Source organism: Sceloporus undulatus, chromosome 3 (genome assembly GCF_019175285.1).
Source record: "Sceloporus undulatus isolate JIND9_A2432 ecotype Alabama chromosome 3, SceUnd_v1.1, whole genome shotgun sequence".
NCBI lineage: Eukaryota > Metazoa > Chordata > Lepidosauria > Squamata > Phrynosomatidae > Sceloporus > Sceloporus undulatus.
This window is the reverse complement of record NC_056524.1, coordinates 226,982,947-227,003,941: the sequence shown is the minus strand read 5'-3', so window position 1 is coordinate 227,003,941 and position 20,995 is coordinate 226,982,947. Positions and strand designations below refer to the sequence as shown.

Here is a 20,995-nt window from a genome sequence, read left to right as displayed (position 1 = left end):
TGCATCTTCCAGCTAGGAATCACTAACCAAAAAATTCTAGTTAGCAAAGAATAATGAAGTTTCTTGGCCATGGGATGGCTGAAATGTTGATTCTCCCAGTATAAAACCACAGTAAGACTCTTTCAGATTGTAGCTCCTAGATACATGCATTACAAAAGAAAAGCTGCCATAGTCAAGAATATTTTATATAAGATTTTAATATTTCTATATTCATTAAAGCACTTGAGTAACCCAATTTTCTCTTAAAGAATTCATAGAGTTTGAAGGGCGAGTAAATAATATATATGTTATGAGATGTGGATTGGGTTAGAAACTAGAAAAAAAATCAGCAAATCAGTTGCAAAATGTAGTTGCACAGGTTGTTAGATACCATTGTTTAGCACTGGCAAACTGGCACTTTCAGAGTTTTTAGGCTACAAATTCCATTCCCAGCAAGCAATCGGATTGTAAGATTTGTACATGTCTGGAATGTACCAGTTTGCAGAAGGCAACTTAAACTCCCAAAAGAGAACTTTTGAAGAAAACAAGGGGCCCCTTCACACTACCCAATTATAGCACTGTGATTCCACTTTAACTGCCATGTCTGCATCCTATGGTATCCTGAGATCCGTAGTTTGCTGAGGCACAAGCACTATGTCTGGCTGAGAATTCTAAATGTACCTCCCTAAACTTCAGATTTCTGGATTCTTGTGGGATGCAGCCATGGTGGTTATTAGAATAACAGTGATGTAATAACTGAGAGCTGTAGGGTATATGCTATATTTTAGAGGAAGGAACTGACAAAGCCACCTCTGAGTAATCCTTGCCTAAGAAAACACTATGAAATTTATGGGGTTGCCAAAAGTCAGCAGGCAATGTGAAGGCAGGCCTATGCACGCGCACACACAGTAAGAGCACTATAATTATTTTAATGTAAAAGGGCCCAAGGGTCTCAGGGGGAGACCAATTTTCCTTCTTGAAATTTAAATTACTCTTGGGCCATATTCATTTATTAATATGAATCCTGGACCTAAATTCATAATTTAGCCCCAGGATTCTATAGAATCATGGCAATTAAAGTAGAATCACATCCCCTCCAAAGAAAATGGTGACACACATGTACACAGAATCATTGAGTTGGAAGAGACCACAAGGGCCATCCAGTCCAACCTCATTCTGTCATGCAGGAACTCACAATCAATTCATCCCTGACAGATAGCCATCTAGTCTCTGGTTAAAGACTGCCAAAGAAGGAGACTCCACTACACTCCAAGGGAGTGTGTTCCACTGTCGAACAGCTCTTACTGTCAGCTCTTACTGTTCCTCCAAATGTTAATGTAATATAATAATAATAAATCTGCCTTGGTCCAGGCCTTGGAGGTAGAGAGGAACTGCTGGACCTCTTACCCTTTCCCTCCACCACTCCCTTCTCCTTCTGTGTCATGTCTTTTTAGATTGTAAGCCCGAGGGCAGGGATCCGTCTAACTAAAAAGATTGTATGTACAGCGCTGTGTAAATTTACAGTGCTTCATAAATAAAGGTTAGTAATAATAATAATAATTTATAGCCTGTTTTTCCATAAGGATCAAGATGGGTAAAAACAGAGTTCAATACAATAGTACAAGACATTCCCTCATACCCCACAACCCTCCATCCCTCCCCCCTACACATCTAAATAAACTAAAATACAATTGCCGCTCCCAGGCTCTGGAATGACCAGCCAGACGAGATCCACCATATTACCACCTTGGAAGCCTTTAAAAAGGCTATTAAGATCAATCTCTTCTGGCAGGCCTTCCCAGACTAGGTTAGATCCATTAGATCCATTAGACTTGACTCCCCCTTCTGTTGACACCTTGATTGCTACCGATACCAAAATTGTTTGATACCGTCACCCCCGTCCCCCCCTCCTCTAGAGGAAGATTCATTTCTTCTGCTAATCTGACTGAAATTATAATGTATTTCTATTGGATAGTTTTAAATTTTTTGATGTTTAAGCTCTTTTTATGGGTTGATCGCTGTTTTTATGATTGGGGGAGGGTTGGGGTTTGGGGGGGGGTTAAAATTGTAATTTTTAATTGTTTGATGTTTTATTTATACTGTTGGAATCTGCTTTGATTCCTTTGTGTAAAAGCAGAATACAAATGATTATTATTATCATCATCATCATCATCCTACAGTCCAAATAATATTAATTAAAATCAATTAAAATACCAATAGCAATAGTAATAAAGCGAAGAGGGCTTAATTGGATGGGCAGGTGGAGGTCAGTCTGGGAAGGCCCACCAGAAGAGATCCATTTTAATTGCCTTTTTGAAGGCATCTAAAGATGTAATATGGCGGATCTCCTCCAGCAGGTCATACCAAATTTTGGGAGCGGCAATTGAGAAGGCCCTCTGGGAAGTCGCCACCAGTCTAGTTTTCTGTGGCTGAAGTAGGTTCTTCCCAGAGGACCTGAGTGTGCAGGAAGGATTATATGGGAGGATTAATTGCAATTAATTGCAAAGTTAAGAGAAATAGTATTACTATAAAATGAGAGAAAGTCAGGTGCTGTAATCTCAAGCACTAGAAAAACATCAGAAAACATGCTCACACCTTCAGTCCTTTTCTTTACTGTCCACATCATCCATGCCAGAAATGGTAACAGTTGAAGTCATCTTCTAAATAACTTCACTCCCTAGTTCTAACATGAAATATTCTCCAGAATTGGCTGCTCTTTTCCTCACAGAGAAGTTCAAAAATATTTACCATCTGATATGTACTAATGGATTGATAACTTCTTGAGCAGATTCAGCTGGAAAAGGTCCATTTAGAGCTAGATTCATTTAGGGCCTTGCTAGCCCAAACAAGGACAGAAAGTAGGAAATGCAAAGACAGAGGACAGGAAACAAATTCTTATTATAAGTGGTCTGTCCTTCCTTCCTTCCAGTTCAAGATAACATACATCTGTCTCATCCTGTTCATTTTTATCACCATAACCCTGTGATTGACTCATGGTGATCCTTTGAATTTGATGACTTGGTATCAACTTGAATCTGTATCTCCCAAGACCTAGTTGGTTATGTAATCCATAATTTTATCTTTAAGTAAGCGATGAGTAATTTTAGTCATTTTCTTCACACTGTAAGATAACTTTCCAAAACCACAGTTTTGGAAGATTATTTGTGATTTATTCTGTGCAAAAATTCAGAATGGTTGTTTTGCACAGAAAAAAACATTTATAGTGCCAAAATAATAGGTTTGTATAACATATTGTTTTCTGTGCAAAAAAAGGATATTTCATGTGAAAAAAGTACTTCTTTTCCATGCAAAACAAACACGTGTGAATTTTGTACTTAATATTCATGAATTGTGAAGATTCTCATCAGTCCAGTGTTCTTCTCATCAGGGTTTCTCAACACTCATAATACATATTTTCAACCATTTTCTGTTCATTTTAAAATATTTTTTCCATCCCTGGTTCTAGTTTAAATCCCTCATTTAATGCTTTAACCTCTACACAACACTAGTTCTCTGTGCACTTTCAAGGAGCAACTGCCACTTCTTGTAACTTTTAGGTCAAGTGGAACAGACCAAATAGAGGGATCATTTAAATTAAGACTGTGAGCTGGTAAAATCCCATGTTCAGTTTTTTGTTTTTTTAGTCATGGATGTACTAAGCAGATATGAATCTACAAGACATCTGCTATCTTTTACTCTCAACCTCTCTTCTGAATATAAGAGTTATGTCATTGATTGGTTGTGTATAGAGTTAAGCATTGAGGTATGTTAAATTATTTAAGACTAACGTTGTTTAAACACTTATCTGTGAGGAAAGTACCAATAAACACACCAAAGGTTACTTCCAACTGAACATACTATGGGCTTATGCTGTGAGAGACAAGATTAGTCAATACTGTATGTGAAACTGAAATAAAGAAATAAAAGTTGCTACTAGAATGCCAATACTTTCTAGCATCTAAATGTTAGATTCTAACACATAACAATTTTTTCCAGTGGATTAGTGTTCCCATCAAAATCCTATGTAGGCGTCACAGAAAATTAGCAGCTTCCACAGACATTTTCACTATCACCCAATATTGGCCCTGTTTAGAAAAACATCAGGCATTTCACCATGCACATGTAATGGAAAACAGAGCTCAAATTATGGTAGTCTAAGAATGTGGTCTGTTTCATTTTGGCTCAGGTAAATAAAACAACATTTTGTCTTTGTTGCCTTGGTCACTGGTATATAGACATAAATGCAGTTGTTTAGGAACAAGAGCAAAAGTACTTTATGTCCATGAATAGATGCTTTTGTCCATGAGATGGTGATGATGATGGTGATGATGATCATGATGATGATGCCATAGGAAGCAAAAGGAATGTTTGGAATAAAATTTTATGCACAAATAATTGCTTAATGAGCAATTTCTCAAATGAAAATTTAGCATTGAGATTAGTGCTAACATAATGAATCAAGGTTTGATCAAGGTTTGATAAGTGCAATATCCCTACCTTGTTAAGGATCTGTGATCATCTTGCATACCCCAAATCCCTAGAGATGTTTCAGTTTCAGGGAGGTTAGAGGAACCATATTCAGAGTTTCCACTGAATGTGCAATATGAGTAGGAAGCAGAGACTCTGTCTTGGGTCTCATATTGGGAAAAAGGTGGGATCTAAATTAAATTAAATTAAATTGTGCACACAAATCCTACTCACAAATGTTTCCAGTCAAAACTTACTGCTTTATCACACTAGGGGGTAAACAGGATTTAAACAAGAGTTAAACTAGAGAAAACCAGGAAATGCCTGGTGTTTGTCACACGACATTTCCTGGTTTTCTCTAGTTTAACTCTTGTTTAAATCCTGTTTTCCATCTAGTGTGAAAGCAGTTAGATAATTACTTTTTTTGAATCTGGCCATGATGGTTGGGGGATTCATAGGAGTGGTCTCTCTCTCTCTCTCTCTCTCTCTCTCTCTCTCTTTCTTTCTCTCTAACTTTCTGAATGCTAACTAGGAAATCTTTCTTGCATTTGTCCCTCTACTTCAGTATTGTATACCCCATCTAGTGGTTGCTCTGCAAGATTTTGGCAAAGAAAGATGTTTCACATAGCTTGCTCCCTCATATCACTCCATAGATATTCAGGACATTGAACTTGAACCCACAAAACAAGCATTCTGCCACTGTCACACAAAGACAAGAGATAAGACAGGCTGTGGCCTATTGGCAGAAAGAAAGGAGGTGGAGAAAGGATTGTTAGAAGTGGAGGATTATGAGCCAGAGAATGATGTGGCTTCCAGGACCAAATGTAAACTTATTAGGAAAGCTGTTTTTAGGCTTTTAAAGAAAAGATATTTTCCCCACTTGGAGATTACCTTGTTTTAGCAGTTTGGTGACATGATGACGTAAAGGAATGTTCAGTGGCATATCTTGACTTGAACTATCCAGCCAACTTTTGGGCTTTAGGTTTCTAATGCATGTGATTACAAGAACAGGTACATAAATTCTCATCTATTAATAGTCAGATTTGGTTAACCTGAGGATTACATTGTAATGTGTTTTTGGGTTTGTTTGGGGTTTTTTTTTATGTTTTGGCTTGGTTTTTTAGGGGAAATGTCCATTGGGATATTGAAGTGGATACTTGCTATTTCCTGAGCATGCTAGATCTCCTGATGCACATGCCGTTATTCTATCTCTGTCATGTATAGCTGGGGAGGGATTATTAAAAAAAGGGATGGCAGAAATTGTAGACAAACATGAGAAGTTCGCTTATGGGAGTCACTGAGTCCATGTACAACTCCATTGACCCTTGGTTAATTTTACAATAATAGCCTTATTTCTATTAATATATGGTGTCAACGTTTGCTCAAAGTTTGAACAGAAAAATAATGCAGCATCAAAACTCAGTGCTGCATTTTCTTTAATATTTAAACACCAAAGTGCAGACACTTACAACAATAACCCCAATCCTCATTCCATTTTAGTAAGTGTGCATTTGCTTCCAAAAAATGGAAAATTGGATTACTGAAAACCATAGCTTACAAGGATACTGGGTTAACATGTCTCTAGCATCTTGACCTTCCATTGTCATGCTAAATCACTTTAAAGATATATTAGTTAAAAAGGAAAGATAGAAATCATTGTATTTTTCTAAAGACAGTTAATGCTTTTCAGAGGCTGAATGAGGGTTCCCTCTAATGGTGGAAAGGCTTGCCTGTGCATTGTCACCTGAATTATCAGCAACAAGGAATGATCAAACTGAGATCTAGTGATAAACTGAGCTCTTTCTTATTGTTAATTTGGACATGAAGCAGGTGCATGTTTTTGCTTGGTCTTCCCTTGGCTTAAACCCTGTGTAAGTTCACTAACTTCAATAAACCTAACTCCAATTAGCACAAGGTGTGTGGACTGTACATAGTCTTGAATGTGATGTACAAGACTACTATTTCCTTGATGGATCAACCAATTATCCATAGGCACAGCAATGGAACTACAGTAGAATTTATTGTTCAGTTGTTGTTTTTCCAGTATTTTCCTTCAGATCATGGGTTGTTTTAAAAGCCATTTCTTTAACCCAAGTTGCACCTACTGAGTGAAGAATAAATAATTTATTTTATCTTATTTATTTATGGGATTTCTGTCCTTCCTTTCTCCCAAAATGGGATTCCTCCCTCAAAGGGAGGAAACCAATAGATTTTAAAACCCAGTTGTTTTTTGTTTTATTCTTCTCTTCTTCCAAAGAGTTTACAGTCATGCATATTATTCTGTCACACACATGCACCTGTACGTACACTTTACACTCACATTAACTTTCTCAAAAGATGGGCTGAGCTGGAAAATAGTGAGTGTCAGCGCAAAGATGACTGTGTGGTCTGATGAACTTCAACAGGATTAGAAACCAGGTCTTCCTGATCTTATTAAATCCTCTTACTCAATGTACTACAGTGGTGAAGGGGGGAATCACCTTATAGTATTGAAATGTGACATATTTTGGAATAAAGCAACCATTTATACTTTCTCATTTATACAAGAAGAGCAAAGTATTAAATGCACAATGCTAAAGAGAATGTATATACTTTATACAGAGATCTCCCCTTTCTCTCTCCTGGATGTAGAATTTGTCCTTTGATTCTATGTTTAACCTTCAGTGAAACAAAAATCCATCAGTGATACCGTTATTGGCCAACCAAAATGAACAATATATTTGTTGCAAGTTTTTGAAGCTCCATGGGCTTCTTCATCAAGCAAGATGTTACAAACCAAACAGGAGAAGAAAGAGAGAGAGAAAAAACAATTGGACATGTTAGTTAGATGCCTGCATGTTGTTTTAGTCCTTAGTAAAGATGGTATACTAGGGAGGATGTATTTTATGCAGGCAGGCTCGTCCACCTTCTGGCCATGCAGCAATAGGGAAATTTACAAAGTCCAGGAAATTTAAAGTCCATTTGCATCTCAACAGGGACCCCTCTTTTGCAATCAGTGAAACACTTAGAGATCTACCTGCTGTTCATGGTCTGTTCTCATGAAGAAGGAAGAAGGTAAGAAGGAAAGAATGATGGAGGCATCAAAAAACAAGTTGGGAGCCCTCCTAATACTGACATGTGGGGATCCAGAGGGCCCAAGGGAATTATGCCCTTGACTGTAGCAGCAGCAGCAGCAGCAGCAACAACAACAACAACAACAACAACATTCCCTGTTCCTGTTGTAGTGGAACTAAGGCATTACTGTGGAAATTTGGCAGGAAAAATCTATTGCTCCATCAACAGCAGGAGCTAAGCTATTTTCAAATAATGAAAAATTGAGCTGTCCTGTTGCACAGCTATACAGGGAAATTCTCAGTGATAGGTGCAAATAATATGGGGTATGAGTCTACAGAGAGTCAAACCCTGTTTTTACTGCAGAAAAAAATAAATAAAACAAAATTGCAAGGAAGAGTTGCCACAAAAGTTTTTTTTTAAATAATTTTGACCTTTTCTCAGAAATCACTTCAGATTTTGTACTCTAATTCCCATTGTCCCTCACCATTGGCTATGCTGGCTAGCTGACTCTGGCAGTTGGAAAATATCTGAAGAGTCACACATTTCCCATCCTTGCTTTTGATGGTAGTCTACATTACTGCAGTGAATTCAGAAAGTGATAAGCCAGCTGTACTGAATGTGGGAGATCTCCTGCTCTTTCTTCCGAGTGAGACACAGGATTTCTGTCCCCTAGTTATGCCCTGGGAAGGGAATTACAGAGAAAAGGGGCAGCTACTGAGAAGACTCTCATTACTATACATTCCTAAAACAAAAGTTCACAAAAAAGGAAAACCACATCAGAAGTGCAAGCAACAACTTCTAAGCAAATAGGATTTAAATAGACAGTGCTTTCATGTACTATTTACAATAAGCTCCTGTCATAAGTTTGCATTTTCAAAATACACATCTTTGATACAGTATATCTTCTTTATTTCTGATGAGACAAATATTCTGCAACCCAAATAGTATCATAATTTATTATGCAGAAATAAAATGAAAGGCTTCTTAATAAACACAGCATGTTGTCCTTATGTATATATTCATTTATTTCATTTACCCTGCTATTTTTCCTTGAAATTGATTAAAACTGCACCCAGTTCTCATAACCAGGTCCTAGATCCCCTATCCAGACAGTTTACAGGACAAAATTTCTCTTTCACTAATCTGCATCATGCCCTTCACATGTCTTCATTCAGATCTGTTTTTGAGGGTACCTCACCAATATTGGATCTGGAAGTCTTGAACAGTGGGGCAAATGTCCACAGCTCCAAAGCCTCCCAACCGTGAAAATAACTGGTCAGAGATTCACAAATTGTATAGGCAGTGGGGGCAGACATGCCCAGTGTCAGGAGATTAGTGCACTCTCTTTTATCACGCCTTATCCCTGATAGTATAAAGGTGCATTTATTTTTAAAACAGGTTTTATTGCATTTGTGCATGGTTGAGCAAATGCATCCTGTATGCAGTCCAGATGCCAGTCGCATTTTCCCATTCTTGAAAAGACACAGGATAAGCCCGTCTGGCATCTGGGTGAATGTGATAAAACCTGTTTTAAAAATAAAGGTGCCTTTGTCCTGCTGGGGATAAGGCATGTTAAAAGAGAGTGTGTTAATCTCCTCAGTGTCATCCTTTTCTTTGGCTGACTTTTGAAAGCATATTATTGTCAGTGGGCAGCCGGATTGGTTTGTAGATGTTTCATTATTTTTATTTTTTTAAAAATACTAACTTTTAGTAGGACAAAATGCTGCTTATTCCCAAACGAATGCATTTTGCCTCTGTACAGCTGAAAGAAATTCCATTTTATTCCTGTAATCATGATGATGCATTTCAGTTTCTAATAGATTAAAATATTAAACTGGACATGTTCAGAAGATACTGGCTGGGATCCTATATGGGAAATATGTCTTTATAAGTGGACTTATATAAGCAGGAAACAGAATTGGTCAGTTTCATAATGTCCAATAAAGGGCTGCTGTTATGTTACTATGTGGCAGAGCCAGCAAAGTGGCCGATGCATGTTATGAACTAATGCACATTCCACACTGATGCACGTTGTGAACTAATGCACATTATACACTGATGGAGATTTTGTACTGATGCACATTGGCACTGATGCACATTGGTCATTCTTCTGTTGTCCCAGAATGCATCTTCACAATTCAGTAGCAGGGTTCTTAGCACCTCTGTTGCTTAAATAAGTATACATAAAGTTACATTAAGTAAAAGATGATATACGATTCTGGTGGTTGTTATTAAAATCAAGGTTGGAAAGATGGTTTTAATTTTTTAATGAACTTACTTTAATGTATCAGGTATGTAGAGCAATTGCAAAGATGGAATGGCAATATGGAGGAATGAGATAAAGTAGGGAGTTGTGAGAAGAGAAAAGTTAATTGCATGGCAATATTACTCATAGCAGCCTATGTCCAGGGTCTAAAATTACATATCTAAAGTACTGTACAAACATTTATTGGTATGTTATTTAAAACTGGAATAATTATTGTTCATATTTTGAACAAACTATATATTATGTCAGATATATAGGATATGGGTCTCACAATGGTCTTTCTTTATTTAAAATTGAAAGGGAAAGCAATGTGGATTGGTCTTGAAACATGGGAGAAGAGTAATTAAATCACCCATTTTCCAGTGCATGTCTGCACACCACACACACACACTCTCACAGAGAGAGAGGGAGGGAGGGAGGGTGTTATTGGCTCTCAATGAGAAAACAAAACATACATCTCATAGTAATTTCTTTTTAAACAGAGCTATACCATTGCAAGATTTAGTTTAAGAGAGGGAGAACTGGACTGTCATTTATAAAACCCAACAATTAACACTGGAACTGCAACAGGCGTCTGCATGTGTGTCCTGTTCCTCATGTTTTCACAATCTTCCTGTGACATATATTTGCCAATTAGTTTGCAAAGAAAGATGTCATTTTCAAGTCAGCTACATATCACTGTTTGAATTCAGAAGTTGTTGAAGAGATGAGAAGCTCAGTCAGGTCTTATTTCTTTGGACCCATTTTAATTGCCTATCATGCAGAAGGGGGGGGCAATTAAAATGGATCCAGAGAAACAAGACATGATTGAGCTTCTCATCTCTTCAACAAATTCTGGGTTCAGTCCCACTGGGTGGCATTGGGAAAACCATAAACTCTTAAAGCTAAGAGGAAGACAGTGTTAAATTTCCTCTGAAGAAATCTTGAAGAAAATCCAGTTTACCAAAGTGTCATTGTAAGTGAGAGCTGACTTAAAGGTATGTAACAACAACAAATACAGAAGGGTTATTGAAACCATAGAGTTATGAGTCCCATCCATTGGAGACAGTGAAAACTAGATGGGACAAATTGGTTTCTTTGATAACTGGAGTCTCATGCATGTCAGGTGGGCAAAAGTCATTAAGAGTCTCACATTTTCTGTCAGGACCCCACTTATTTACAGAAAGTGACAAAACATTTGATGACGATTGCCATACAATTGCTGTCCCATAAAGACACCACCAGGACAAGTTATTTTATGCTTCCTTTTCCTACAGAAAAAGTCCTATGAAGTGGCCTTGGCCACGACAATTCAAAGACGAGAGAACCTGTTTCTCTTAGTTTATTAACTTTGTCATGTCATAAATCAATGACACTTTCAACAAATAATGTTTCATATCACCTGTTCTCTTCTTTTGAAAAGCTGCACTAGAGATAGTTCCTTCATTAAATATTGAGTTTTATTTCCTAAAGGAATTTTGACCTCATTTAGAGCCTAAATGATGTAGATGACAGCAATCATCAGACTGATGAGTTTTTGTTTCTGGTTTGTTGGGATTTTTTTGTTTTTTGTTTTTTAACTAGACTTGTGTGACTTGGGATGGAGATAAACTTCTTTGTGTACAGAAAGGAGAAAAGGAGGGCCGTGGCTGGACCCAGTGGATTGAAGGAGATGAAATGCACTTGGTAAGGACATTTATTGTTTGCTCTTTAACTATAATTATCTCTCTTTTTTCCCATCTCTTCCTTTATTTGTTTATATAGCTAAAGGCAATAAGCTGTAGTTTTCAACCACATTATATTTGCTAGCTCTGGAGTAATTAAGCATTGGCATTTTGTTTGGCTTCCTTCTAAAGCAATAATCTTATGTAGCACTACTACTTTTACATGCCTTCTTCAGAAACACCCATGACTTCATTAAGAAACCTTTAATTAACTGCCCATTCTTCCAAAATATTGATTTGCTTGGTTTGTACAATAGAATGCATGCAACAAAAGTGTCCCCCAAACTCACTGTGATATAAGCTATGTGTGAATAGGGGAGACCTGTGCACAGGCTTCCCAAACATGACATTCTCCATCTGTGTCAGATTACACGTCCTATTACTGGAAACCAATATAATCATGGCTATACTACTGGGCATGATGGGAGTTTTAGTGTGACATGGTGTGGGGGGACCAGTTTTTGAAGGTTGACATGCATCCTACATATTTCTGTGGCAGTTGAGGAGGAAGCTAATCTTTATCTTCTATTTTTTGTTAAGGCAAGGGTAAATTACAACTTGGGAAAGAAAGTGAACAATTCAGTTTTGAAAGTATCATTCTCTTTCTATTATTTCTGACTTTCCTAGGCACTGGCACCTAATAAATTTTATTACACCTTCTTTTTGAAGTAGTTGTTTATCACTCTCTTAAAAAGTGTTTTCCCCACAGGAGGTTACAAAAACATCTCTGAGAACTTATTGCCTCCTAAATGCATTTCAGTTTTGTTTAGGATGCTTACTTGGTAAACATCCAGGTTTGGTAGCTAGGCCCTAGAGCTGTGCAGGAAATTGGATTTTGGAGCTTGAAGCACCCTAAAAGAAGATATGGTATTGTTATGATTCACGAACTAAGATTTGAAAACCCAGTTAAACATTCCATGAGATTAACTGATAGTTTATTTAGATTACAAAACAATGATTTGCTTCAGACCAGTTGGAATCAAATCTAAGTTGTGATCCAAAACATCCCACCTTTAAGAATTCTCTTTCCAGACCTCCCCCTTTGTCCAGCCCCAGCCCACATTCTTTTAAACCTATCAAAGAGGTCTTTAACTGGCCGCTCCACTTCCTAACTCCTTATCAACCAATCTTTCCAAAGCTTTATTGACCATCAAACACTTCTTTACTCAGCACCTAACAGAGCCATGTATCTTAATTACTCCACCCATAGTCTGTCTCCATTTTTGCATTTCAATTTAATTACAGATCTTTCTGCTGTTGGTTTTCCCTTCCTGTGCTTTTCTCTAGTAAACCATAGCTCTGTTTCTCTATCCCCATTAGCCTCATTGTTTCTCTTTCCCCATTTTATTATATCACTACCTCACTGTTACTATATCCCCTCATATTTCTCATCATGGCAAATTCTGACATTTCATCATAGGAGATTCTGACAGGTGTGCAGGACACTAATGTGAACATTAACGATTGGATTTGGGAGAATCTGGCCCTTATTCTCAACTTCAGCCCTTATTGGTCTACACTGCACTACTAAATGTGACAACCATGTGTACACCAATCATCAAGTCCAAGGAATATTTAGATAGTTCATACTGCTTTCAGGAAATTTATCTCCAAGTAAGTGAGGTTAAGAACACAGTCCTATACACATGATCTGGGAAGAATTTGATTGAGATTTACAAGAGTTCCATTAATGAGTGGTGATGGTGATGGCAATATTTATCCTAGAAACTTCATTTTCACTCATGGAAAACTGTCTGGTTATAAATTTCCTGCCAGTAGTGTTCCTGATGTCTGGAAGAATAGGAAACTCTAGGAATATAGCACCACTAGATCTACTGAATCAAAATTCCCCCCATTTCCCTCTGGGGTGCAGGATGAAGCCCTTTACCTACAGCATTCCCAGTCAGATATTTTCCTTCCAGGTATTCTAGCTTAAAAACTAAAAACAAGAACCACTGTAAGAACAATTGAAAAAATACCATTATTCCCCCCTACACATGGACTCCTACTGCTGGGGACACAAGTATATCAGCAGAGTGATGGATACCTTGGTGGCTGTACAATGGATTTCCCCTTTTATTCCATTTTGAATTGATCTGTCCTCTCTCATTCTCAGTGGTCTACGATGGCCGGAATACTACAGATTACCCCCAGAGTATTCTGGCCCTAAAGTTGTCTCAAACTCTCCCCATTACCTGCACATTCTGGAGCTATGCTGGCGACTGTCTACACAGTATCTCACTATGCTGCCCAACAATGACACTGGTGTGAATTGCTCCCCCTGAGGCCAGAAATGAGGCATGAAGTGTCAGTTACATGGGTGGGTGCCTTGTTGTGACCTCAGCAAGAACAACCTGCACCAGCAGCAGTAGTGCACAGCCACTGTGGTGAGCAGCAGCAGTAGACAGCCACTTGGTATTGCTCTAGAGTGCTCCAAATTTTCCAGGAAGATTTGGTTGGTTTTCAAAATTTGGCTTACTGAAAAGATGGCCCAAATTAGCTGAGGAACTGCCCTTCCATGTGAAGATAGTCTGCAGTTGAATCAGTCCTTTGCCCCTGTGTTGTGAATACAGGCTGACACGAGAGCAGGGGGAAGCTGGTTCATTCTTGCTTGACTCCTTTAATGATCGGGAAGCATTTTGTTTCTCCATATTCACATGACTGCAGCCTCTTGGCCTGAGTACAGGTTAGGCATCAGGGCAATCATGTAGAATAGCACTCCAGTTTCTCTAAGAGTAAGCCATAGCTTTCATGATCTGTGCAGTCAAACGCTTTATTGTAGTCAATCACATGTTGAGTTTCTTCTGAAATTACTTTGTGTGCTCCATTATCCATTGCATGTTTGCAATTGATTCCTAATACCCCTTCCTTTTCTGAAGCCTGCTTGCACCTCTGGGAATTCTCTTGTATCCCTAAAATAAGGTCAACATCCATGTCAGTATGATAATCAGAAATGATTTGCTAAAACCATGAAACCCTTCCTCTTTTTCCACTACAGTATATAGGTTTAGCAGTTAAGAAAATAATGCATATTAGAGAGTAATATTTTTATTTGTGACAGCAACCTGTAACAGCAAGCTATTTGGAAGGTGGCTCTCTAAATCTTAATTCCCACCTAGGATACTTCTAAGAAAAGTGGCTACTGGCTGCAGCTCCATAGCATATGACTCTTCATAACTTCTGTGGGCCCACCACAGATGCGTGTGTGTGTGTGTGTGTATGTTAAAAGAATATTTCTAAATGCTTCCTATATGTTAATACTCCCTCAGGTATATGCTTAGTAAGATTTGTATTATCATTCTTACTTGCTTGTCAAATCTTCATTTCAGTCTGCATCCCTCCAGAAACAGCTGTTTTATTAAAACATTTGAATATCTGGTCTTTCTGGGGTTGTGTGTGGTGTGCTTTGTATTTTTGGAGAGATTTCTGCTGTATAGGGCTTTTAGTTGCCATAAAATTATTCTCTGATGCTTCAGCAATAATTTTATGGTTCTGTTGAGTATCAGACAATATTCCAAATGTTAATTAATTAATCTTTTTACAACGTCTATTAAGTGGTCTGCCATAAGCTTCAAAAGTTTATTCACAATTATTTCCAGACTGTTCATTTTTTTTTAATAAGGGTTTTCTAGTTAATTAACGCACACGTCTTTATGTTAAATCTCTTACCATTGTGGGTCCTAGTTTCCCTACAGCTGTCAAGGCTGGCTCTTCTTCAGCTTTACTGGAATTGGATTGTGGCAGTTTTTACTTTAACAGATGGCCTCTTCTGTGTTTTTCTCCCCCATTGTAAGATTGTACATCTTTGGTGCAATTGCTTCTTAACCAGCATCATCGATACAAAAATGAATAAAATGTTGAACTAATTCCATTGAATCTATCTTTCTTTTTTGTATCTTTTGAAAGCTAAAGTACTTCTTTTTTCCTTTTCCCACTTCCATTCATATCACTAATGCCCTGTAGGTCACTCACTCTAGGAATGGATTTTCTTTTGCTAGATTCATCTTTTCTGGGAAGTGACATCAAAAGCTCCCCTTTAGACTGAACAAATAATGTTCAGAGCATCCGGGTCATTTATTTCTTAAAAATATTGTTACCTTTGTCCAAAAGTTTCTTCTTTAGAAATCCAAGTTTGATCTTTTCTGTTAAATCAAGCCCTTTTTCTTTTATGATGTCAATATCATCTCAGCTATTGACTACTGAAGCTGAAGTTCTGTAGGGAGTTTATACAACATCTCCAAAATGTGATATCTCTGTTTTTTTTCCCTTATGAAATTTAAAATGTATATGTGGAATGGTTGAGAACAATGAATTGTTTCTGCAAGATTATAGAATAGGTTTAAGACTAGCTTCATATGCCCCATATGCCCCAAGAAAATATGGTGAATCCCAAGGTTCTGCAGCTGTGTTTATGATTGCTTTGGCTGAGAAATTTGGCTTAGCTTTAGCTCTATATAGGATGATTAATGAAAATTCTAAAGTAATGCACCCTAACTTTAAACTGAATATTGACATATAAATGAGAAAGGGATATGATTTACACTATAGGGGTTTTTTTGTGCATCCACAAAGCAGTTTGTGAGGACACATTTATTCTAAGACAATGCAAAACAGAGGTTTAGCCATGGTTTCTTCTGGTTTATGTAGCCCAAAGTTTAGGAGAGCAATGTCATGTCCAGTCTACCTCAGCCTTGTCATAAAACTGTGCTGAACATTAGTTAGAAAGCATAGATTCAGCTTTCTAGCCAAGTCCTGCTTTGTATGAGAAATGAACTACACACCTCAAAGCTGTTGTTTTCCCCTTCCATTTCTAACCTTGTGCTCTGTGATGCCAGTCTCTTAGAGTAAACATTGCCTGTTTAAAAGAGGGCCCAGATGGAAACCCCAAAAGTAATGATTGAAGATCATTTTTTACATCCATACAAAAAATATCTGTTCCTTACCTCCATTCCTCTGAAGACTGGCAATAGAATTAAGTGAAACTTGCATTCTAAATTCACACATTTCTGTGGGTTGTTGTTATTTAATTGAAGAAAAATTATGCATACATTTGAAAACTGTGCACATGTAAAATGCATATATTTGAAAACTATACCTTAATCAATGAAGGAAAGGCAGTGAAATGTGAATATTAGTGGAAAGAATCTCTACAAAAAGTATTCATTCTGGAGAAAAGCATTAAATGTATGCATATATTTCCATGGTTAATTAAAAGAAAACCTACAATTTAATCCAGTATTAAGACAGAAGGGAATGCCAGTGGTATTCTAAAATATAAAACAAATAAGACTGATAGATTTTCCCAATCCTACCTAAAAGTAGGAGCATCTCAAAAACTGGCCACTTATTTGCGGATAAATATCTATTATTTGATAGCAACTCAGAACCAAACAATTAAAAGTTTCCTTATTTCAAGGAGTAGAGAGGTACACTCACCATTCATACTGATTAGTATGAATGTGTAACAATGCTACAACAGAATAAAATTCATCATAAACATAAGACTTGTAAGAAGCTATACATTAGTATAATATGAATATACATTTATATTTCCTATGGTAACACATTTGTCAATTCTATTTTTGATATAATAAAACAGATTTTTAAAATGATTGAAAGTGAGGGATAGGAAACAGGACAAAATCCAAGGACGAGAAAAGTAAAGTAGTAGATAGCTCCATGTGCTGATAGATGGTCACTTCTTTATTTAATTATTACTTTACAAGATCCAACATGTTTTTTGTCTATAAAAATTGACCTTCTTCATGGGCTACACTATAAAATACAAATAACATTCCATTAAATATATTAACCTGGGCAACACAAAATCAGTGATATTCTCCACAAACATATATAATACATTGTTCAGCATGCCAAAGTAATAACAACTAATCTCACCTGTGCCAGAAAACCCGCATAAGTATAATTGTTCCACTAATAAGAGGGATATTTTATTATCAAATGGATCTCATACCTTTCTTTCAAGGAAAGTTGATTTTCTCTAACACACACACAGTAAAAATAGTTTATACACACAGGAGCCCTGAATGGTAGGTAGGCTGAAAGACAGTGATTCGCTCAAAGTAACTCAGGTGCATTACAAACGTGCACAAAGTACGTGTTCCGCGCGTGCTAAGGTTGCACAAGAGCATGGTAGGGTTAGGAAGCAGCATTGCCCCTAACCCTAGCACGCACGGAGCATGCACAAAATGGCGGTGCCCGTTCCACACGGGGGCCGGCCTTGCTACATCACGACCGCACCGCCTCCAAACAGGGCAGCGCGGAAGTGACGTACTGGGGCTGCGCAAGGGAGCCTGGGGCGCCCTTTCCACGGGCCCGGAAGGAGCTCCTTCAACCTTTGCATCACTGGGCACAGCCTTTACATGGCTGCGCCAGCGACGCAGAGCAGAAAGGGGCCAAGCGGCCCCTTTCTCCTCCTTCCCACCGCCGCCAGGTGTCCTTGGGGCCTTTTGCTGCTTCCCTGCAGGCTGGAAAGCGGCGGATCGGGGCTTCAGAGGCTGCCGTTGTGGCAGCTGAAGCCCCGATCCGGAGGGGAAAGGGCTGGTTACAGGCGCGCCCCAAATGGGCGGTCTGTAACGTGCCTCATTTAGTTTCTATGGTTGCACAAGGACACTCTATATAACTATTCAGCTATTTGACCTCAGTTGGGTGTCTTTCCACACTACACAATCATCATGGCACAATGATCCTACTTTCAACTGCAACTGCTTCAGCCTATGTAATCCTATAGAGCTTGGTGAAGTACTAAAACTCCCTGGATGAAAATTTTAAACCCCCCTCCTTATATTGCCAATCCCAGGCTTCCAGAGGATGCAGCCTTGGCAGTTCAAATGGAGTCATAATGCCTGTAGTGTGAATAGGCCCTGGGTCTGCTAATTGATTTTGAAGCACACCTCAGCATTTCTGCAAGGAAGCAAACTGTTTGAAGAAATGGCATCTAAGAGCTGACTTTTCTTTTTCAGGAAATAAGAGTTTGTGGTGTGAAGTGCAAGCAAGTTTTTAAGAAAGTACAGTAAGGAGCCTAACCCCAGAGACCAAGAAGGTGGACAGTATGGATGGACCAGCTACCAAATCTTCAGTTGCTGCTTGTTCAAAAATATCTTGTTCTTTCTTAACACTTAGAAAATGTGTGCTGACCCACATCTTCCTATGTTACCTGAACTCTTTAGCAGCTTTTGTTGAACATATGGATTTTTAAAGAAGATAATTGAATATAAATGGTTTAATTATGATATGAATGTTTAGATTAAAGCTGATAAAACCTGATTTGTGTGTAAATGTACATGGGGGGGGGGACAGGGAGCATTCAGCTATGTACAATTAAAATATATATAAATTAGGCTTGATATTTAAAATACAAACACAATATTTAAAAAATAAGCTATGCTTGATATGTGGCTGAACATTAAATTATATAACAGGAATTGAATAGACCACATAACTGCAACTATCAGTCAAACTCAAAGTTATTTTAGTTTAAAGAATTAAATTATATCACAGCCATCAACAAGCCACTTCTCTGGAACTCTTATATATATTCTCTCAAAAAGGAGGTGTCTTAAATGGACACTAGCCTGATTATTGACATGGAAGCTATAAAGTCCCAAGACATCCATTAGAATCACAGTCCTGGGATTGTTCGGTATCACCTACAAGACCACCTGGGCCAGTTCAAGCCAGGAGACAGGTGGGCAGCAGGGCAGTCAGTACATCAGCAGCATCTCTGTTCTGTCTCTTTGGTCCAGCACAAGGGACAAACCTTCAGAGCTAGTGCTGGGTGAAAAGGTTTCCTCATTATCGAGCTAACATCCTTTTGGATTATAGCAACTCCTTCACCTCCAGGCCCACAATTTGGGCTGGTGTTGCACTGCACCATCTGTGTGGACAAAGTTGGGCCTTGTCCACTCCATCAAGCTCATCAACCCAAGTTGATATAATGCACATCAGGGCAGCCACAACCAAAGCATGCACAACCAAGTAATGGATATTTAGTTCTATTATGGAGTGACCTGGCATTTAGAAGCAGCACCAGCTGACCAGAGAGGGATGGAGGAAGGATGAAAACATAGGATAGATTTCAAATATCTATTCTGCCTTTTCATGGTACATCTAACCACCAGGACCATACTCCTTTCTGCCTGAGATTCCATCAATAAAAGCAATCTATCCCTCCCTTCTCCCCTAAAGTCACTCACACACTTGTAAAGGGGGGGGGGACAGATTTACAAAACAAACAGTAGCACAGTGCCAGTGCAGCAGGTCAAAGTAAACACAATACTCAGCTTTCTTGTGAGTAACTGCAGTGTTTTCCTCCACTCCCTGTCTCTTATTCAGGAACATGGGGCGGGGGGCAGTGGACAAAACAGAATCTTCCCACTGTGGATAAACGTATGCAATGATTGCCTCTCATACAACCTCTGTAACTGTTGAATTATGAAGGACTGTTTCTCCTACCGATGCCTCCCCAAACTGATGAACCAAAGAAGTCAGCCCACTAGCAGTGGCTGGCTCTGCATTAAAGCTCCTTATCAGCCAGGAAAGTTAGGCCCTGGAGTTGGAGGAGCCCTGGTTTTGGTAGGAGCCAACACAGCTCCAGTTCTGTGATGAGCAAAAGTATTTACACAGGAGAAGAGGCCACTCTTCCACTTCTGTCCTCTTGACCTGACTGCAAACACCCTACTGTTGGTGTATTATCATATCACCTCTCAATCTTTTCATCTTCAGTTTAAGCATAGCCAATTCCCTCAACTATTTCCAATAGAATTTTACCATTTTACCTCTAGCAGCCCTCTTTTGGATGCATTCCACTTTGTCTCTATCTTTCCTAGATTGTAGTTCCAGGTAAGATCTTGGCAAAGTAGAATAAACTGTTACTATTACTTTCCCTGATCTAGTCTTCTGTTGATACACTATAGAATTGCATTGGCCTTTTTTGTCCTTAACATAACACTGTTGACTCATGTTAGACTTGTGGTCTATTAAGATGCTTGGATCCCTTTCACGTGTATTGCTCTAAAGCCGGATTTCACCTATTTTATATTTGTGCATCTGTATTTTCATGTCCAAATGTACCGGCTTAAATTTATCCCAATTGAAAATATATATTTTTTTGTTAGTTGTGGTCCAGGTCTCCAATCGATTACGGTCAATTTTAATACTGATTCTATATTCTGTGATATTAGCTACCCTTCCCTGGTTGCTGTCATCTGCAAATTTGATGAGCATGCTTCTACTCTAGCACCCCAAATATTTATAAAGATGCTAAACAAAGCTGGACCCAGGTAAGAAGATTCCAGGATCAGTCCAAACAGGGCATGGGACACTGCTCAAGACCCTGGAAAGACAGTACTGTATCAAACAATATTGGGTTATATAGACTACTGGTCTTATTGAGTAAAAAGCAGGGGCGGCAATTATGTGATCCTCAGATGCGGCTGAACTGCAATATCCAACATTCCTTTCCATTGACTGTGCTGGTCCAAGACTGCTGGGAGTTGTAATCTAA

The 20,995-nt window shown here is 38.4% G+C and overlaps 1 protein-coding gene across 1 annotated transcript in view; it reads left to right on the top strand.

Annotated features, from left to right (window-relative positions):
• The window catches only part of RBP1 (retinol binding protein 1), a 47,963-nt gene extending 29,232 nt beyond the window's left edge, over positions 1–18,731 (top strand). The window contains exons 3-4 of the mRNA XM_042460974.1: positions 11,330–11,431; positions 18,453–18,731. Coding sequence (XP_042316908.1) covers positions 11,330–11,431; positions 18,453–18,506 — 156 coding nt within the window. The 3' untranslated portion in view covers positions 18,507–18,731. The remainder of the gene's footprint in view (positions 1–11,329; positions 11,432–18,452) is intronic.
• The last annotated feature ends 2,264 nt before the right edge of the window (positions 18,732–20,995 follow it).